Genomic DNA, 18,686 nt, shown 5'->3' with positions numbered 1-18,686 from the left:
TACCTTTCTTTGTAGTATAAAGTATAAGTATAAAATATTGAAATGTCAGTCTTGACGTCTGTTTCGAAACATGCGCCGGCAACTTCCGAAATAATTGCAAGTATTTTAGGCTTTGTGTTGGGTCCCGTGTGATGAAAATAGTCTTAAAATTATAAAAATAAGTTAAACAGAAAACTCGGCGCCATCACGGCGCCAACACATTGTCACTTTGGCATCAGCAGATTGACAGAGTGTGAGAGAGATACTAATTATAATATAGACCTGACATGATTTACTCACTGTAAATTCTAGTTCAGGTTCTTCTGAAATGTGATACTGCACTAAAATGACCATGCTTGTCATGTTTTTCAGTGCATCATTGTTGCCCCAGACATGAAAGGTGTAGGGAGGTTTTCAAGACATATTAAAATACATTTACCTTTGTTTGAAAGGGGAAGATGTGAGGTGTGTGAAACGGCATTCATAGAAAGTGAAGGCAGAAACGTGCGAATGTGCCGTTGACGTCACAAATTTATCAGGCGGAACCAGGATCCTGCGAAAGATTTCGTGTCAAAGAGCAGAATGTTGGTCTGAAAGAGCTTTTCACAACTGCCGATTATTTTTTGGCTTTGGTTGATATTAATGAAATGCATTTTTTACATACTTATCAGGTAAGAAAGCCAACATTGCCCACTTGAGTGTCGCTTCATCAATTTCTCTCATAACACAGTCTACACAAAGTAGAGACGCGAGGTCAATATACGGGCAGTAGGTCACTCAGGTCACGACATGACCTGTACCCGTCATTCCTTTACTAGAGACGAGCGAGTCAGGACGTGTAGCTTGGCCGCTCTATCTTGTGCGCGTGAATAAAGTAGTGTACGTTGTTTTTTGCATCTTTCTCTCTTTCTACTATCTCCCTTCTAGTCGGTTTCGGGTGCTTTTAGTTACATGTGACTAGGAAGTATTTGCTTTAATTCTTGCTTGTTGTTGGTGTGTCTGCTGACGATTTCACTCCTCAGCCAGCGTCCCTCTTGCACGTGCTACACGGGCGTCCCAATTGTGTCTAGAATCGCCCTTGTGTGGCTCGTGCGCTCGAGCCCTTGTCGGACTGCCGCGTTCCTCGCTGGCGGATAGGTGGACCTTCTGCCTTGACGGAGAGATGGAGGACAGGCGAACCCTCCGTTAGTTCTCTTAGCTATCGAACCCCTCCGCTTCTGTGCGACGAGACGGAGGACAGGCGACCCCTTCGCCGGGGCGGACCCTTCGTTAGTTCCCTTTAGTATCGCACTCCTCCGCCTCTCTGTGGAGTAGGGGAGGACAGACGGACCCTCCGCCTAGGTGGACCCTTCGTTAGGCATTTCTTCTGTCGGAGTAGAGGAGGATAGGCGAACCTTCCGTTTGATCGGACCCTTCGCCTGTGACGGGTCTCTCCTGCTTGGAGCTTAAATGGACATCACCCGTTAATAGCGAACCCTTTCGTCCATTCTACCATGGTATTCGCCTCCTTTTGCACTCAGTGCGGCACTCGGAAGTCGGCTAAGTGGGACCCTCACACCTGTGTAGGCTTTGTAAGAGCCCCTGCGCCCCGGATAACACTTGCGCAGGGTGTGAGGTTCCATCTGAGCGGGGCTTCCGTCAGTACCTGGCAGTACTTAAGAAGAGTGAGAGGGAGTCAAACTGCCTTCCACAGGGCAGATCGTCCTCCTTCTCCGGGAGAAGGAAGAGGTCGCCGGGACTGGACATTTCGGTGCTGAGGGAACTAATCAAGTCTTTCCAACAGGCGGAGGGTCAGCACAAGCCGAGGGCTCCTGAGTGGTATTTGGCGGTGGTCCTTCACCACCTCAAGTAAGTTCCCCTCCTCCACGTCACTGTCGAAACCACCTTTCTAGTGGCCATAGCCTCGGCTCCACGCTTTTCAGGCAGACCTCCTGATATTCGAGGCCACAGACGGAGGGTCTGCGTCCCTTGGACTAGCCCCCGACTTCGTCTTCAAAAACCAACGGCAGACGTACCTTCTATATCCCTTCCTTAGGGCCGCTGGATATACCCGGCAGAGTAGGGAGCGCGCTCTCTCTGCCCGTCAGGGCTGTCCGAGTATATACCGACCACACCCGCTCCCTCAGACAGGGGCGACGGAGGCTCTTCCTCCCTCACTCCAGAGGAGGAAACGGGAGATTGACAGGAGAGCGCTTGGGGTCTACCTTCGGTCCGCCATTATAGAGGCCTACAAGAGTCAGGACAGGCCACTTCCGCCTCGAACTAACACACACGAGATTAGGGCCGTCTCGGCCACCATGGCTTATCATCACAACAGTGGCGTGGCGGACATCATGGATGGCTGCTTCTGGATGTCTGGCTTGGTGTTCGCCAACCACTATTTAAAAGCCCTCTCCATCGCGTTTCCAGACTAGGGCCCCAGGGTTTTGTCCAGCAAAGAACGGGGGCTTCTCACCCTTTGAGTCGACGCAGTGTTCATCCTCCTTAGGAGGGCAATGTTGGTTTTCTACCAGGTAAGTATAAAAGATGACTTTTAATAAAAAATGTTATATATTGGTCCAGAACATCTCATAGATGTTGGACTGAAATTCGGGGCTCTTGGTGATCACAGTACATTTATATTTAGGTTCAGTCACTACTACGTCGTTCTGTTTGGGGAATAAGATTGTCATACTGAAAACATGGCGATCTGTGTTTGCAGAACCAGACAGAGAAGGATAGTCCTATTCAAACCCCTTGAACTCAATCATCCGCCATTACGTTCCTTTTGACGCCACAAATCTCCAAAATACCTGCTATAGTGGTGCTATATTGGGATGTGGGGATATTGTGTCCTCGGCAGAATCGAATTGCCTGACCACTGATGCCTTCTAGACCCACGTCGACCAATGGTTTCACATCACATTGTTATCAAATTTCACACGACAAATATTATTGTTTTCAAAATTCACTTTCCTTATGAAATAGTTTTTGACAACAATATGTACAAATATGTTCGGCTAAGGATACACGGAGGACAATCTATGACAAGCACGGACAACAGTTTACACCACAGACCCATACCAAATACAATTTGTATGAATTAATGAGCAGTGGAACAAGATCTCCTTTAAGTAACTCTTCAAATACTTCATAGAAATATGGGCACCTCATCATTGATAAGTACTTTATAAATAGTATTTCATAAATAGTGACCAAACTGAATATGAAACACCAGATTGAGTAATTTGGCAAGCCGTGTTTCAGATTGAGTGAGTGAGTTTTGTTTTACGCCGCAACATTCCAGCCATATGAAAGCGGTCTGTACATACTCGAGTATGGACCAGAGAATCCAGCATGAGCAGCGATCTACGCAATTGGGATTCGATGACCTATGACAACCGAGTTAGCGAGCCTGACTACCCGATCCCATTATTCGTCTCTTTCCCGATTCAATGAACGACATGCCACATCCCATATGATAAAATAGTTAGCTCGACCGCTGATGTACATGAATATACATTACAAACGTTATCAACGGTTGCATAACCTTAGCTGATGAGAATAGTCTGCGCCATGAACATAATATCATGTTGCTGTCTTGTTTGCGAACGTCGAAATGAATGTGATATGTAGGACAATACAAAATTTCATGTTTCTCTGAATTGTTTTTCTAGCATCATACGTTCTCTAAAACGGTCACGTTTTAGCGAAACCCTGGCTCATCACTAGTGATTCTTCAACAAAATGATTTGGATCGTACAAAATTATCTGATTTAGGTGAGCGAAATAGTTTCCAAAGTTTAGTAACCAGTCGGCCTAGCTATGCTTGAACGTTACTTGCCCACAAAGTGATTCAACAGTTCGAAATTTGAAATCAATGTAAACACGGGTTTCATTACTAAGCTCTCAGTATGATGAACATATGTATTAGGCCACAGGTTTGCATGATTTGAACGTGTGGTATAACTTAACAAGTCGAAGAGAGTGGTTTATTTACAAAATAACCCCATGAAAAGTCCCTATTGATTCATGGCAGTGACTGAGAGATTTTCAGGCCAAACTGGATTTTTAACTAGCTTGGGGCTAGCGAGCGAGTTCCTATTTCACACACTGTCTGCCTTAAGTAGATATTTTTGTGAATGTTGCAGCGTATCAGTATTTGCGGAATATATTAGATGAACAAAGCAAAGACGGTATGGGCAGCAACCTTCTTGCATTACCCACAGTGAGAAGTGCGAATTTGGGCGTAGTCTCTAACAGGGAAGGCAAACTGATAGAAGAAGGAACAGCGCAGACAAGAGTGAATTTATAAATGTAACACATACATCTCATTTCTCCATTTTCCAATTCAATATTGTTGAGTGAAACATGCAATTCTACCTGAATCAACAGTGGTGCAATCTCCTTCACGCAATTTATGCTAAGATGAAACAAGGATCGTATTGAAACAGTCCTAAGCCAACTGCAGTTATCTCCCTTACACATGCTCACCGACCCGAAACCAGGAAGTGTGTCACTCCTGCAGTGTGTTTCTCTCACCCAGTGGCTAAACGTTGTGGCTTCAAGGGTAAGTACCTCAGTAATTGGCATTTATATATCACATGCTGACAAATGTTAGAGAGAATGTGTACTTTACGGGCTGCACTGGCAACCAAATGAAGTGCAGTGTGAAAATTCAAACGACATGCTTGAACGACATGCATCGCTTATTTTTAGCTGACCTTGACCACGAACCGACCCAAACCACTTTCTCCCGTATCATGTCAATGCCAGTCTATTCTATTACCTTGTATGCTAAAACACGTTATGGTTAAGGTAGAAGAGATTTTCCCTTATGAAAGGTAAGTTCAATCTGTGAAGCCTTTTTCTATACAAAACTGATGAGAATAGTGTAAATGGATTACCTCCCTTCCAAGTAAAGATTATGGGACGGCATGCGACTTTGCTAGTGAGTGAGTGAGTGAGGGAGGGAGGGAGCGACGTATTACGCCGCATTCAACAATATTTCAGCTATATGGCGGCTTTCTGTAAATAGTCGAGTCTGGACCAGACAATCCAGTGATGAACAACATGAGCATCGACCTGCGCAATTGGGAACCGATGACATGTGTCAACCAAGTCAGTGAGCCTGATCCCCCGATCCCGTTTGTGGCCTCTGTCAACCCCTAACTTGGGTTGTTGAAGGCCTATTCTACCCCGGACCTTGACGGGTCACTTTGCTAGTGAGTGAGGAAGTGAGTATGGTTTTCCGAATTATTTTAGCAATGTCACGGCGAAGAGAACCACAAAAGGACTTCACACAATTAATGTACTCATGCAGGGAATCGAACCCAAGTGGTTGCCATGGTAATATTTACACTGAACCACTTGGCTATCCCTTTACTCAAAAGTTTTCAAATTTGTCGCCAAAGGAGCGATTTACACAATCTTTTAGATCTTGTCCCATCTCGAACTGATGAAACATGAAGTAGTCAGTGTAAGGTCCCGAGAAATATACTAATAAGTCTTTGTCTAATAAGTAATTTGTCGAGCCTTCAACAGATGGACGTATTCTAAGTGATTTTATTGATTATTTCAGTGCATATCTGAAAAATCGAATGTCGAACAGGCACACCAGTAGTTGATATTATAGATGCGAGCATTACTGTGCGATCCATGAAGTAGACTCGTTCTCATACCTTCGTTCCACAGGATGCAGAACTAAATGCAGAAACAGTATGCAGTGAGTGGGCGAATGAGTTTTGTTTTACGCTGCTTATAGCAATATTCAGCAATATCACGGATGGGGACACCATATATGGGTTGGACGCTCTGGATCCATGTGGGGAATGAAGTACGGGATCTTCGGCCTGACGAACGAATGAATGCCTTAACCGCCCCAAACGGTGAAGAGATACACGTGGAAAAAACAGTTTTGTGAAACGGGTCGTCATTTTGCCCCTTCCTATGGATATCAGTAATCTGTCTTTGTTGTAACAAACAGCAACAACGAAACACTGATTTTATCAAATGATGACTTAAGTTACTGAGTGTCAATTTTACCAACGGTATGGTCGTTGTTCATGATATTAACACTTGGTTTGCCTAACACAGTCTCACGTACTGAATGATCGTTATGAACGTTAGTCCTGGACTACTTCGTACTTTCTACACGCGTGTTTGGCAACAGTACCCACTGATGTCATTGAGTCCATCTATTCCGGGAGAACGTTACATGTGTATAACAGCTGGTTTGCATCCTACATTATAGAGGCAGAGAAAACGAGCATGTCAGGACGGCGCACATCCAACAGACTAAAGGCCCTCAGAAGTTCCTCGGTGATGTCCAAAGAAAAGTCCCCTGCAAAACCGACACCATATTCGCGTCCTGGGAGGAAATGCGCATCAAAAGGTATGTTTGACTGCAAAGCGTCAAGCCTGTCATATCATATCATATCATATCATATCATATCATATCATATCATATCATATCTCAGATATGTGTCTCCGTGCCTGGACTATGTAAACTATGCGATCACCAAAGATTCCTCGGGTCTCAAGTCTGCAGCATGTGGAAAGAAAATTATCAGGTTTACAACATTCAAAGTCTTATGAAACTTTTATTTGAATTTGTGGTAGACTTGTAGAGGACATATCCACCAGCAGCCAAAATGATGTTCGATGTAGTTCCATATTTTGAGCTATGCCAATGCTTGTTCGGGTTAACATTTCATTTGTATTTGTCCCTGATGTCATCCAACGTCAGTGATAGGCAGCATACGGTCGCCTTTTCGCGAACCCGTCTCATTATAACTTCCATAGTTATTTATACACACAAGCTTAGGGTTCAGACAGAATTGTCCAACGGACCGTGCGTTTTTCAGAGATTGCGATTGTGGAAAGTGGTTTGACGCTTTCGTTCAAAAAGCAGTTAAGCCTTTCGTCAGTGTATTTCTACAGTTCAAAACGTTAAGAAGATTTCAGGTGCAACATTTAATTCAAAGACACTTTATAAGGCGTTAACTCGTAAAGATCCTGGTTGGAACTGATCTTCAACAATCCATGCTTTACATCAGATGATCAGGTGACTTCATGACACCATGTCCTTCAATCCCATTTTACTTAGATCGATTCTAACTGTAACAATACCTAGATTGTGTGGTCCAGACTCGAATAACACACCGGAAATACGTGTTAGAATTGGTCTTCAGCAACTTACGCTGGTCGTAGAAATGCTTGGAGTGGTCCGACTCGATGAATTGTTAGCTTACGGCGAGGATCATTGCTGAGCCACTGGATTGTGTGGTGCAGATCTAGACTTGATTATTTATACGTTACCAATAAACTGCATTGACTACCGTCACATGAGTTGCAGGAACCAGACCGATGCGTGAGTTGCAGCACAATTCCTTCAAAACTCCGGGGCTTCCCTCAAATGTAAGTTACTAAGCCATGATGTAACTATATTAATCTCAGTTGATGAATCCTCATTTACTTACTCACCTACTGATTCCAAGGGAAAGGCAAAAAAGACACCTACTGACACGAAACAAAAGAAGACCTCGAACTCGACTGAACGTAAACCGCCCAGCAAAAAGTCACGTGACCAATCACCCATTCAACCCCTCGTTGCGCCAGCAAGATCCGAACTAGTAGAAATTATTGAAAATACACCAGGATGCCGATCCGGAAGCAAGGTAATGTTGGATATCTTGGTGATGACACTCGAGGGGTCTACTGTTATACTCACGTCTGACACAAAGAACAAATCTGTATACGCTTTGTACAGGGAACGGGGTGAGGAGAGGACGAGTACTCTTCCCATGAAAGAATTTGCAACGAACTTCACGGAAATCGAGGAAAACCTGGTGGCTGCTGGTACGTACTAACACTCAGTACACACCTATCACTTTTTGACACCCCAAAGGTCATAAAGTCATACCATATTTATGTTTGTTTGTATGATTAAATGGACCCTTCTGATATCTCAGTAAACTGTTCCGGCAGCTGCATAATTGAAAACTCAGTTGATTTTAAAATTGGATGTTGATTAGTATGGAACCTCTTCAAATTACGACTGACTAAAGATGGCAAGCTGCCGATGTGCGGAATGCTGGCATGTCTTTGTGGGCTATTGCAAGAAATAAATAGAATCTCACGCTCGTGTCTACTGATATCAATTCTATCAACAATCGTTGATTTTTATCTAAAACGTACATTGCATTGTGACGTCATCAAGTTCCTGACTTCATTGCATTGTCAGGGCATTGTGCAAAATCTACTGTCAAAACGATATTCTAGGAGATATCGTCTGATCTCACACAAGCGATATCTCGTGTGCAACACAGTTTTGCAGGATAACTCTTTTCTCAGTGTTCCTATTCATTTAAAACGAGTCAGATTCTTCACAGCAATCAACAAACAAGAGGGCCATCATAAGTCTACCGTTGCTACGAATTGCAAGATTGAATTCATCGTGGTAAGACACCTTCCATTCGATCAGTCGGGATCCGTTTCACACAGCGATCTCAGTGCTAAGACATACGTACGTGTTTATGTATGGCAGTTACAATCGTCTAAAAGCTGCGATCACTTTTTGGAGCGAGTGTTCATCACGATCAAGCAAGCAAAGCGCTGTTCAGTTAACAATCGATAAGCAGTAAGTACTACACATAAGCAAATACTGAGTCACAATGTTTCAAATTGTCATTTATATTTTTGTTTCAGGTGTGTGGTGCCAGTTCAAAATAGTATTTTTCAAAGTATTCCCAGATCTGGACCTACAGCGCACCATAGACACAAAAATGCGATACAGCTCTATTGCATTCCTGTCTCCAGGAACATTAGTTGGAGGGCATGTCATGGGATCTGGTGGAGTGGACGTGTTGGATATGTCTGGGAACATTCTCAGAACATTTGATAAACGTCACTATAACGAACCGTACAGTGTGTGTACTTACAACGGCAACTGCATAGTGGGAGATGCAAAGAATCTCGCGATAATGTGTTTCAACGACATGGGTAATTTGTTGTTTAAGTTCAAACCTAGAGCCGACAAGAAGTTTAAAGGGCTCTTGACAGTGACGTATCACAGAGGCTACATCTATGCTTCTGACAGAGAGGGCCACAGGGTAATTCAGTTGACTGCAGATGGGAAGTATGTGAGAGATGTCCTTACAAGAGAGGATGGTATCGAAGAACCGCAAGGTATCTGTGTCACTGATGACAACCTCCTGTATGTCTCAGTGCTCAACAGCTACATCAGAGTGTATCGTATTGGATGACATTGTGCTTGCATATGTTCACGTTTGCAAGATGCTCATTGAGATACACAACATCTCTTTGAACCGTGTTCGTCAACATTGTTGCCCTTTACTAGATACCGGTTGACATACACAGTAACATTCGTATCGTGCAGGATAACATTGTGAATGTACAACTACACTTTTACAAGATACTCATTGAGATACATGGCAGCACCTTGGTGTGCATGCTATTGGCCCATGGTGTGCCTGCTTTTAGGGCATTGTCAACGGGCACCATGTATATACATGCATCGGCAACAGACAAATAACTGTTTCTTCATAGTAACTTTCACCCTTGAAATCTGTATCACCAGTGCCTCGTCAATTTAGTGTGAATGTTAGCTTCGTCTGAATAAGAGATGAACAGATACAAGTACAGTCAATCCCAACACAAGCTATTTTTATGTTTGTTTTAGTCCAATGTGCACTATGTGCTCTTACATTTGTCACTAACTGCATGTTCATATGCCTTAAGCATACCATACCTTCACGAAAGGGTCATGTACGACCTTGCAGTACATGCCTAATAGTAGACTGCGTCAGTCTACTCAATATCATTGGTTGACAGTGATTAATTAAAAGATGTAGCAGCATTATGTATCGATCTTTGATAAGTATTGCCAGTTATTTTGTGCAGTGTTCTTTGTACGGTCTTCGTTCGTCAGTATGTCTACTTGACGAGTCATACCTTTAAACATGAATTGAATTGACCACATACGGTGTCATTTATTAACTCGGAGCGTATTGTGTTCTTGTGCAGCTTCTGTCTTGGACTGTGCTACCCCTGTGTCTGAATACAAGTATGCTATACTGACACTAAGACAACATGCCACCAGTCACAAGGTGCACCTTTTGCGTTAAGATATATCGATGTCAGTTTGTGTGCTTTTATGTGTGCGCGTGTGTGTATGTGTGTGTGTGTGTGAGTATGTGTGTGTGAGTATGACTGCGTGTTTATGTGTGTCTTTTTTATATATTCCATTTGTGTTCATTTAGATATTCTGATTTTGTTTCAGCTTACGTACGTGTATGTGTATGTCACATGTATGTGTGTGAATATGGCTGTGTTTTAATTGTATGGTGTCCTCGTCTTTATAGATTAGTGTGCATGCATTTAGATAAACCGACGTTTGTGTTTATGTGTACGCATGTGTACGTGCGTGTGTGTGTAAGTGTGTGTGTGTGTGTGTGTGTGTGAGAGAGAGAGAGAGAGATTGTGATTGTATGAATGTGAATTTGACTATATATGTCTGCGTCCTTATACATTGGCTAGCGTTCATTTAGACAGAATGATGTCTTTGGGGGGATTTTATGTGCGTGGGTGCTTACGTGCAAGTTTGTGTGTGACATGGATCTGTGTGAATATGACCGCGTCTTTATTTCTGCCTGCGTCATTATATATTTATCCATTGGTTTGCGTGCTTAGATATACTGATGTCATTTTGTGTGGCTTTATGTGCGTACATGATTGTATGTGTATGTGATTTATGTATGTGTATTTATATATTGGTGTGCGTGCATTTAGATATGCTGATTATGCATGCGATTACGTGCGTGCAAATCCCCACAGCACCACCATGTACCCAACACAACACTTGACCACACCCTGATGATTGTGACTCATTATCATTATCACTGTCACTGTATTTCTCCGTATCTGTGTCAGTCACTATTACTATATTTCTCCGTAATTGTGTGACTCACTATCACTATATTTCTCCGTATCTGTGTGAATAACTATTACTATATTTCTCCGTATCTGTGTGAGTCACTATTACTATATGTCTCCGTATCTGTGAGTCACTATTACTATATTTCTCCTTAATTGTTTGTCTCACTATCACTGTATTTCTCCGTAATTGTGTGACTCACTATCACTATATTTCTCCGTATCTGTGTCAGTCACTATTACTATATTTCTCCGTAATTGTGTGACTCACTATCACTATATTTCTCCGTATCTGTGTGAGTCACTATTACTATATGTCTCCGTATCTGTGTGAGTAACTATTACTATATTTCTATGTGTCTGTGTGAGTCACTATTACTATATTTCTCCGTATCTGTGTGAGTCACTATTACTATATTTCTCCGTATCCGTGTGAGTAACTATTACTATATTTCTATGTGTCTGTGTGAGTCACTATTACTATATTTCTCCGTATCTGTGTGAGTAACTATTACTATATTTCTCCGTATCTGTGTCAGTCACTATTACTATATTTCTCCGTAATTGTGTGACTCACTATCACTATATTTCTCCGTATCTGTGTGAGTCACTATTACTATATGTCTCCGTATCTGTGTGAGTAACTATTACTATATTTCTATGTGTCTGTGTGAGTCACTATTACTATATTTCTCCGTATCTGTGTGAGTAACTATTACTATATTTCTTTGTATCTGTGTGAGTCACTATTACTATATGTCTCCGTATCTGTGTGAATCACTATTACTATATTTCTCCGTAGGTGTGTGCCTCGCTATCACTTTATTTCTATGTAACTGTGTCAGGTTCGTCATAGTTGCCCTTAGTGACTAGCCATGCATGAGAAATGTGGGAAGTTAGTTGACCTTTCTTACTGCGTCCTTCATTTACAATTTAAAGTGACTGAAAATCGTACTACTTCCGGTAGTAGGTGTATATCTGGATCATGTTTGTATCCGGTGCTTCTGACCTCATCTACCAGGTACAGGTGTATTGGCAACTATACTTTGTCATACTACCAACATAGGGTCTAGGATGAACCCACGTCACAAGACATCCTAACATTCTATCTGCATTATTCTGTGACAAATATCCCGAACACATTTGCTGCCACAGGTGTGTTTAGGTGTCGGATTGAATTGAAGTATGCTGAATCAGTCATCCAATGTAACATCTCTTATGAGCGCAGCAAATTCTGCTTGGTATTTTATTTTTGTTGTTGTTGTATTCGTCTACACGAGGGAGGTCTGTATGATATAGAATCTGCACCAGTCAGTTCAGTGATCGACATCATGAGCATCGACCGCTGACGGAAACGATGACTTGCTGAACACAAGTTCTAACCCGTGTAGGAGATGTTCATAGTCAGAGTAAAGTAAAGATGATACACCAGTGATGTTTTACCACACCTGACAAAACGATACCCAACAAATCACGTTTACATATCGAAGTTGTGGCAGTTTATCAAAGATGCAGAACGACTCTAGGAACGGACATTCAGAACAGGCTTAAATAGCTTCGGATGTAGTACTTACTATTTGTTTTTAGGAATATGCTTTATGTTTTCCAGATCAACGAAAGTTCACAAATACATTGATTTGGGCATTAATGAAGCGCCTGGAATATCTAAGAGATGCGGCTCAAGACACAAGGGTGCTAACTTAAGACACTCTCTTCGTATCGCTCATCGTGATGCCAAGTTGGGTAAAACTAGGAAATATGTTTACAATTTTGTGAGTGATGTTAGTTTTACGATGGGTACGATATTAATAATTAAGAAACTAATATTAGTTAGGACGAACCGAGAACACATTCCGTCAGTCAGGTTGATTTTACAAAAGGCGAGATGGGAAAGTTCAACGCAGGCGGCTTTTTTGCCATTGTTTGTTTTGTGTATGTGTTTTATTTTCACTGGTATTGCGTATAATTGCAAACTTCCCTTTTGAAAGTTACAATAAGAAATCTTGCCCCGAAAATTATGTTACTTTCCTTGAAAGTGTTGCAATCAAGAATAACTGTTGGATTTGTGTTAGCATGACGATTTCAAGACATTAACGCTCTCAGGTTGCATGATAAATATATTGCATTGAAGTTCCCTGTGACTACCACTGGAAAGATGAAACATACAAGCTGTGTTACAGGCACAACGACAGCACCAAATCTGCATCGCCATACAGACAAAATGCTCATCCTCCTCTTTTTTTTTCTTGAACGTAAACCTTCTTGCACTGCGTTTGTCAAGGGACGTGCATTTAAGACCGTTCAGTAAAACACCCAAAATACAACACGCCTCAACGGAAGGGTGCATGCGTCTTTGATTGTTAGGGCCTTATTTAGCAATTGTAGTAAATAATTCTGGCCATCAACCCTCAACAGTTGACCAGCAATTCTCAACAGATGCAAATCAATTAAGACAACGACCCTGATCACCCGACTGTGACTGCCTTCCGGGTTGTTTTAGCCTATTCCCGAAAAGACGCTACATATATATTAAGTCACTGATCTTTAGCATACTCACCAGACAGATTCATTTGTTGATCGTGGTGTTTGATAATAACCCCGAGTCCTCATCTGATAAAACTGGTCAGCCTTGTTAATTTGGAGGCAGCAGGGGTTCATGATTCACACTAACGTCATTGGGGCAACTGATCCTGATGCCTTTACTCGCAACGCCTAACAGATGACACGGAGGAGGGAGTGACTACAGCTTTGCCCGTTTGTGTACTCTTTCTTTAACCGATGTCCATAGCTGGCTAAGATTGAAGCGAAGTTTAGACGTCATTTTCTAAGAACACCGTCTCTTTCAAAATATACACTGGCGTTTTACGAAATAGTGAAAGGCTCTCTTTGCTTTGTGTCGTGTCCCGTGTGACGTAAAAACAGTTCATGAAATAAGATAAACAGGAAACCTGTGATATGCGTCCCCATCATGGCGCCAACACTTTGTCACCAGATGAGGTCAACTTTTGATGGAGAGAGTGTGAGAGAGATGGTAATTACATGAAACTGACTCACATGACATCATTTACACATTGTGAAGTGAAAGTATTACCTAGTTAAGGTTCGTTCTGTTATAAATCCACGTATATCTAATAGTGACTCTACTTCACATGATAATCTATGCATCATTACTCCGACAGATATGTAGTGATGTCAGTTGTTCAGGACAGTTGTTTTTAATAAGGGCGACGTGTGAAGTGTGTGAAACATCATTCATCTAAAGTAATGATACAGATATTAGCATGTGCAAATCACCATTTCAAGTATGGCAGGACCAGGAAGTCTGCAAATGATTCCGTGTCAAAGCGCACACGGTCATTTTCGAATATCTACCGAACATTCTGTGGCCTTGTTTGGCCCGCGAACTTCTCACAGATGCTCACTGTGATTGTCGTGTTGAAACTGAGCAACCTCTTTGTAGAGACAGACAAGATAAGGACACCCTACTTAAGCAGGTCACCATGTTCCGATACTTTCTTTTCCCAATATGTCAACCTGAACAACAACATCCGGTTTAATGCTCGTTTCGTCGCCGATACACGTGAATCCGCCTATCTTCTGTATTGACAAGGATATTGTATTCATCTCTAGTTAAAACGCTACGCCAAAGCTGAGTAATCCCTGATGACTGATCTACAATGAAATAGTACAATAGTATAAAACATAGGTCTTTCTTGCTTCCATTAAGTAAATCGTAAACAGTTAGGGGCACACTTGGGTCGTTGTCAAGGAATGTTGTAGCGAGTGTCATGAGATAGTGAAATATATTTGTGTAGCGATCACAGATAGCTGTGGTGCGAGGTCTCCCTGATATTGGATTCTCAATATTGGTGTCCCATTGGCAAAGTCGGAATATCGTGCTCCTGGGAAAGTCGAATCAGTACCACATACGTGAGCGTATTAAATAGGCTATCAGGTGTTGCATTAACTTTAGCTGTTGAGTATAATCTGTAGCATAAATTATTAGTATCATGTTGCTGTCTTGTTTGTGAAGGTCTACATGAAAGTGAAGTCTATGGAAAAACATTTGGTGTTGTGAAACGTGAGCCTATGGTGCTCTCCCTCTCTAGCACTGTTAGCCGTGGCATAATTTCGGCGTTTTTCTATCAGCTGAGATGTATGGCCACCAATTCGCTGCCTTTTCATACCAGTTCAAATCATTTTGAAAAATCTCCAAGATGAACCTTTTGCCATTTTTCGCAAATTCACGTGCTCCTACCCAGCTAACATGCTGCATTTGGGTGCATGATTAGTCACTGTGTTGGCGAACACTTGAACAACTTAAAGTGGCCAAAATTCAATTTACAAAGAGTGTTCACTCTTTTTGCCCATGAGTTTACTTTTACCCTAAGCTCCATCTATGTATATGTTTTACCGATCTGAATGTGTGTTTTTCAGATATGCTCGTCTAATATCACACTGGGACGTTCTTTCCGTACCAAAACCATTCATATCTCGATTTTCTAATAACCTTAACGCTTAAAAAATTCCTAAATATTTGAAGCTGGCAAAGTTCAAATGTACTTTCAAACATTTGATGTCTTTTCAAAGTGTTAGTCATAAATTGAAACACTACATCTGTCATAACAAAAGCTCAGGTCGTCTTGACAACATAGCACGTATGCTGTTGTGAACCGAAAATAGATGTCCAGTGACGTCACAACGATGTCACTGATATCTCCTTCGGGTGATTCAAGCAGATGGCATCCTGTTTATGCTTAATTTGAACATATTATTGCCAATTTCTATTTGATCTATATGAGAAAAAGAGAGAGAAGAGTTCCAAACGTGTATGCTTGAAAGTTTATCTTATATTGGCTTATATTTCAGTTACCCATGGAAGGACATCACAAAACACAACGGTCTATTGATTTGTTTGGGTTTGGGTTTTTTTCTGCAGACTTTCAGTCGCCACAGGAAACAAACATTCACTCACAGTTTGTGTCGAGGAATAGAATTAATATTGTATTATACATGAAAAGCACGTGTGTTTACACAACATCGCACACGCGTCTATCACGTTAGCAGTTATTAAACGTGTCTGGAGCGAGTCATCAAATAAGGGTAGATGTACTCAGAATAAGTCTACAGTTGTACGGTGACACTTGAACGTGCTTTTGTTGTGTCCGTCTGAATACATCCGTCAACAGCACAATAACGGATTAAACTTTAATAATTCAGCCATGGAAACGCTATCAGATAAATCTTCTCACACGCGTGTGTGTTCCGTTACATTATTGGTTAGAACGACTGAACACTGCTTCACTAGGTACTAGGTTTTGATTCTTTTACAATGATCCTCTCTCCCTCTGTCTGTCTCTCTCTGTGAACATACGCACAGACGCACGCACGCAGCCACTTTTTTTCCCAAGGACACTCTTCACAATGAACGACGATTGGTATGTCATTTTGACGGTCATATAAAACACTGACATACATGACTAGAGGTTGGAAACTCTTCACATGAACGTCACGAGTCTCCTTTGTTTAAGTCAGCTCGAGTGAAAACATGCAAACATGCAAATTAACATTAACTGCCCCAAGGGTACTCGTCTCGTCACAAAGGAGTTCAGTCGAAAGTTGAAAGAAAAAAATGCACCTCAACAGGTGCTGCATAACGAGTAGGCCCTGGCTGCGCTTGACGTGCAATGAGCAAATAAAGGCAGCCTGAAAAAATTATTCCGCCTCCCAAAGGTATTAAGGACATCTGCACAATGCAGTCATCATATTTTGTGAAGTGGGGAACGTATATGTAGCATGTAGTAAAGTGCTCTCCCGTCTCACACAGACACGTGGATACAGCAGAGAGTATTCACATGTACGCTACTGAAAACATAATACATCAATACATCCTGTATCGTGTACTGTCATGTTGTGTACAGAATGCAGATGATACAAACAAATTCCAAAAGAAATATCTGACCCATACATAAATTACAAATGACAGCTACAACTTCAGCTGAGGTTAAACCATGTATTTACGTTTCTGGTTCCCGTGTGGGGATTTTCATTTTTCTGCCTTCAGGGGCGGGTAACTCTGACCTGCTTTCCCTAATAACGTATGTAAGTACGAAGTAAGTACCATGGCTGAAGTCCTGCAGGTTTCCTTGAGATGATTACTGAGTTTCAAAGTTAATTGCGAGAAATCTTGGCACCAATCTGTCTAGTGAGCCTTTATGAATCCCTGACAAAATACTACGTATTATCCCATGCAGATCCATAGGACCTGAAACATAATAATTGTTCCTGGCCTAAAACTGACCGTGACCGTGATCTGAAGATTGACCTTTCATACCAGTCAAACTGATGCAAAGTTGTTGGGACAACTTACCAAGGCTAAATATATTTAGGTTAAGTACCAACTCAAACAGGTCAAGAAAACAACCCGTCACTCATTAATACTCACAGCCAGATGACACTTGCTCGGTATAAATTTCCACTGACTTGGAAAAAGCTTAAGGTGTCAATTTAATCATTATGCAGTCACTTGCGTGACGTTGAATTAACCCTCTCAATCGTCGATGTTGATCATGATACCAGATAGTGTGAAATCCGATTATCCGGTCAGTGATTGGATGGATTATCCATCAAGCTTCATGGACGGAGAGTTAGTTGAGGGTTCATAGGAGTGTGTGCATGCATGTGTGCGTGTGGAAGTTAAGGAAGGGCTTTGTTGAAGTGAACCTACCAGCCATATTTTTGCGGAGCACTGAGATCCAAAAAGAAGTCAAGATATCAGAGATTATTAGTACATAAATTTATTAGAGGTCACATGCAACGTAAAACACAACTTTGCAGATTCTGATACCTTTTGGTATGCACTTACCGAAACAAATCATCAAAATGCCAAGTTGAATTCAACCTATAAAGTTGAAAAAAGTTCAAACGAATCACTAAATTTAACCCAGCGCTGGGAGAAAAAGCGGTTTCATCAGCTGCGCTGCGGCCATAACGCATGCGCAGTGAATAGCTTCTCGGAGCTTGAAACAGTATGCATGCCCGGAGTATCAGATCGTGAGCAGTAGTCTAATCTTGGTTGTGTACACAAACAAATAAATAATCTACTCATCACATAAAAAAACTTGTTGATTGTGGTGATCACACGTCGTAGGAGGTCAGGCACCAACGGCACTCTCCTCCTGTGTCAAGCGAATTTCCACGAAATGGTCTCAATTTGTCACTGAAGCAAAGTAATTCGCTGAAAGCTGTTCACGTCGCCTGTGTGTATCCATGTGGGTTCGTGGACCTGCCTGGAATGGGCAGTAAGCTGATATCGTGTGACGAACATGATAGGGGTGATAGGTATTCATGGTAAATGTTACAGTATATTACACCATAGCTATCAAAATACTTTTGCTGTTTAAGTAGTAACGTCATACATTATATCTGGTTTTTAAGGATGAACCTAACTGTCGATGCCGCCCATCAAGAGTGTGGTTTAAGAAAAGATGGGAGATAGTATGTCTGCTTGCGTGTGACCCAGGTAAGACGAGAGGGCGGATGTCAAGGACCCCAGACCTTAAATGCAAAATTTAGAACAAACCTTGATACGTTTACCTTCTCCCACGACTAACTGCCTTCACGTTTTTCTCCTAAAATAGCCCTCTGGTGTTTGTAAACAACTGATTAACGTCATAGTTATCATGGGCGGTGACCATTGGACAAGCTACTTGCTACAAGCTATTTGACAAGATCTTCTTCTCATATCGAAATTTCGTTTACATATGTTGCTC

At 41.9% G+C, this 18,686-nt stretch overlaps 1 protein-coding gene across 1 annotated transcript; it reads left to right on the top strand.

The window, feature by feature from the left end:
- Nucleotides 1-4,441: 4,441 nt before the first annotated feature.
- Nucleotides 4,442-9,860, top strand: LOC137279241 (E3 ubiquitin-protein ligase TRIM56-like). Its single transcript, XM_067811744.1, has 3 exons — nucleotides 4,442-4,528; nucleotides 6,212-7,818; nucleotides 8,668-9,860. The coding sequence occupies exons 2-3, from the start codon at nucleotides 7,641-7,643 to the stop codon at nucleotides 9,222-9,224; spliced, it is 735 nt and encodes a 244-aa protein (XP_067667845.1). The 5' UTR covers nucleotides 4,442-4,528; nucleotides 6,212-7,640; the 3' UTR covers nucleotides 9,225-9,860.
- Nucleotides 9,861-18,686: the final 8,826 nt, after the last annotated feature.

The sequence above is a fragment of the Haliotis asinina genome, chromosome 3 (genome assembly GCF_037392515.1).
Source record: "Haliotis asinina isolate JCU_RB_2024 chromosome 3, JCU_Hal_asi_v2, whole genome shotgun sequence".
Taxonomy (NCBI): domain Eukaryota; kingdom Metazoa; phylum Mollusca; class Gastropoda; order Lepetellida; family Haliotidae; genus Haliotis; species Haliotis asinina.
Note: the sequence above shows the minus strand (reverse complement) of the source record. Positions and strands in the feature narration are given on the sequence as shown.

Excerpts from the sequence above, each read along its gene's own strand:
- LOC137279241 (XM_067811744.1), top strand. The coding sequence starts at position 7,641 with ATGTTGGATATCTTGGTGATGACACTCGAGGGGTCTACTGTTATACTC. Across the intron at positions 7,819-8,667 it reads GGAAAACCTGGTGGCTGCTG|GTGTGTGGTGCCAGTTCAAA; the intron begins GTACGTACTAAC and ends TTTTTGTTTCAG.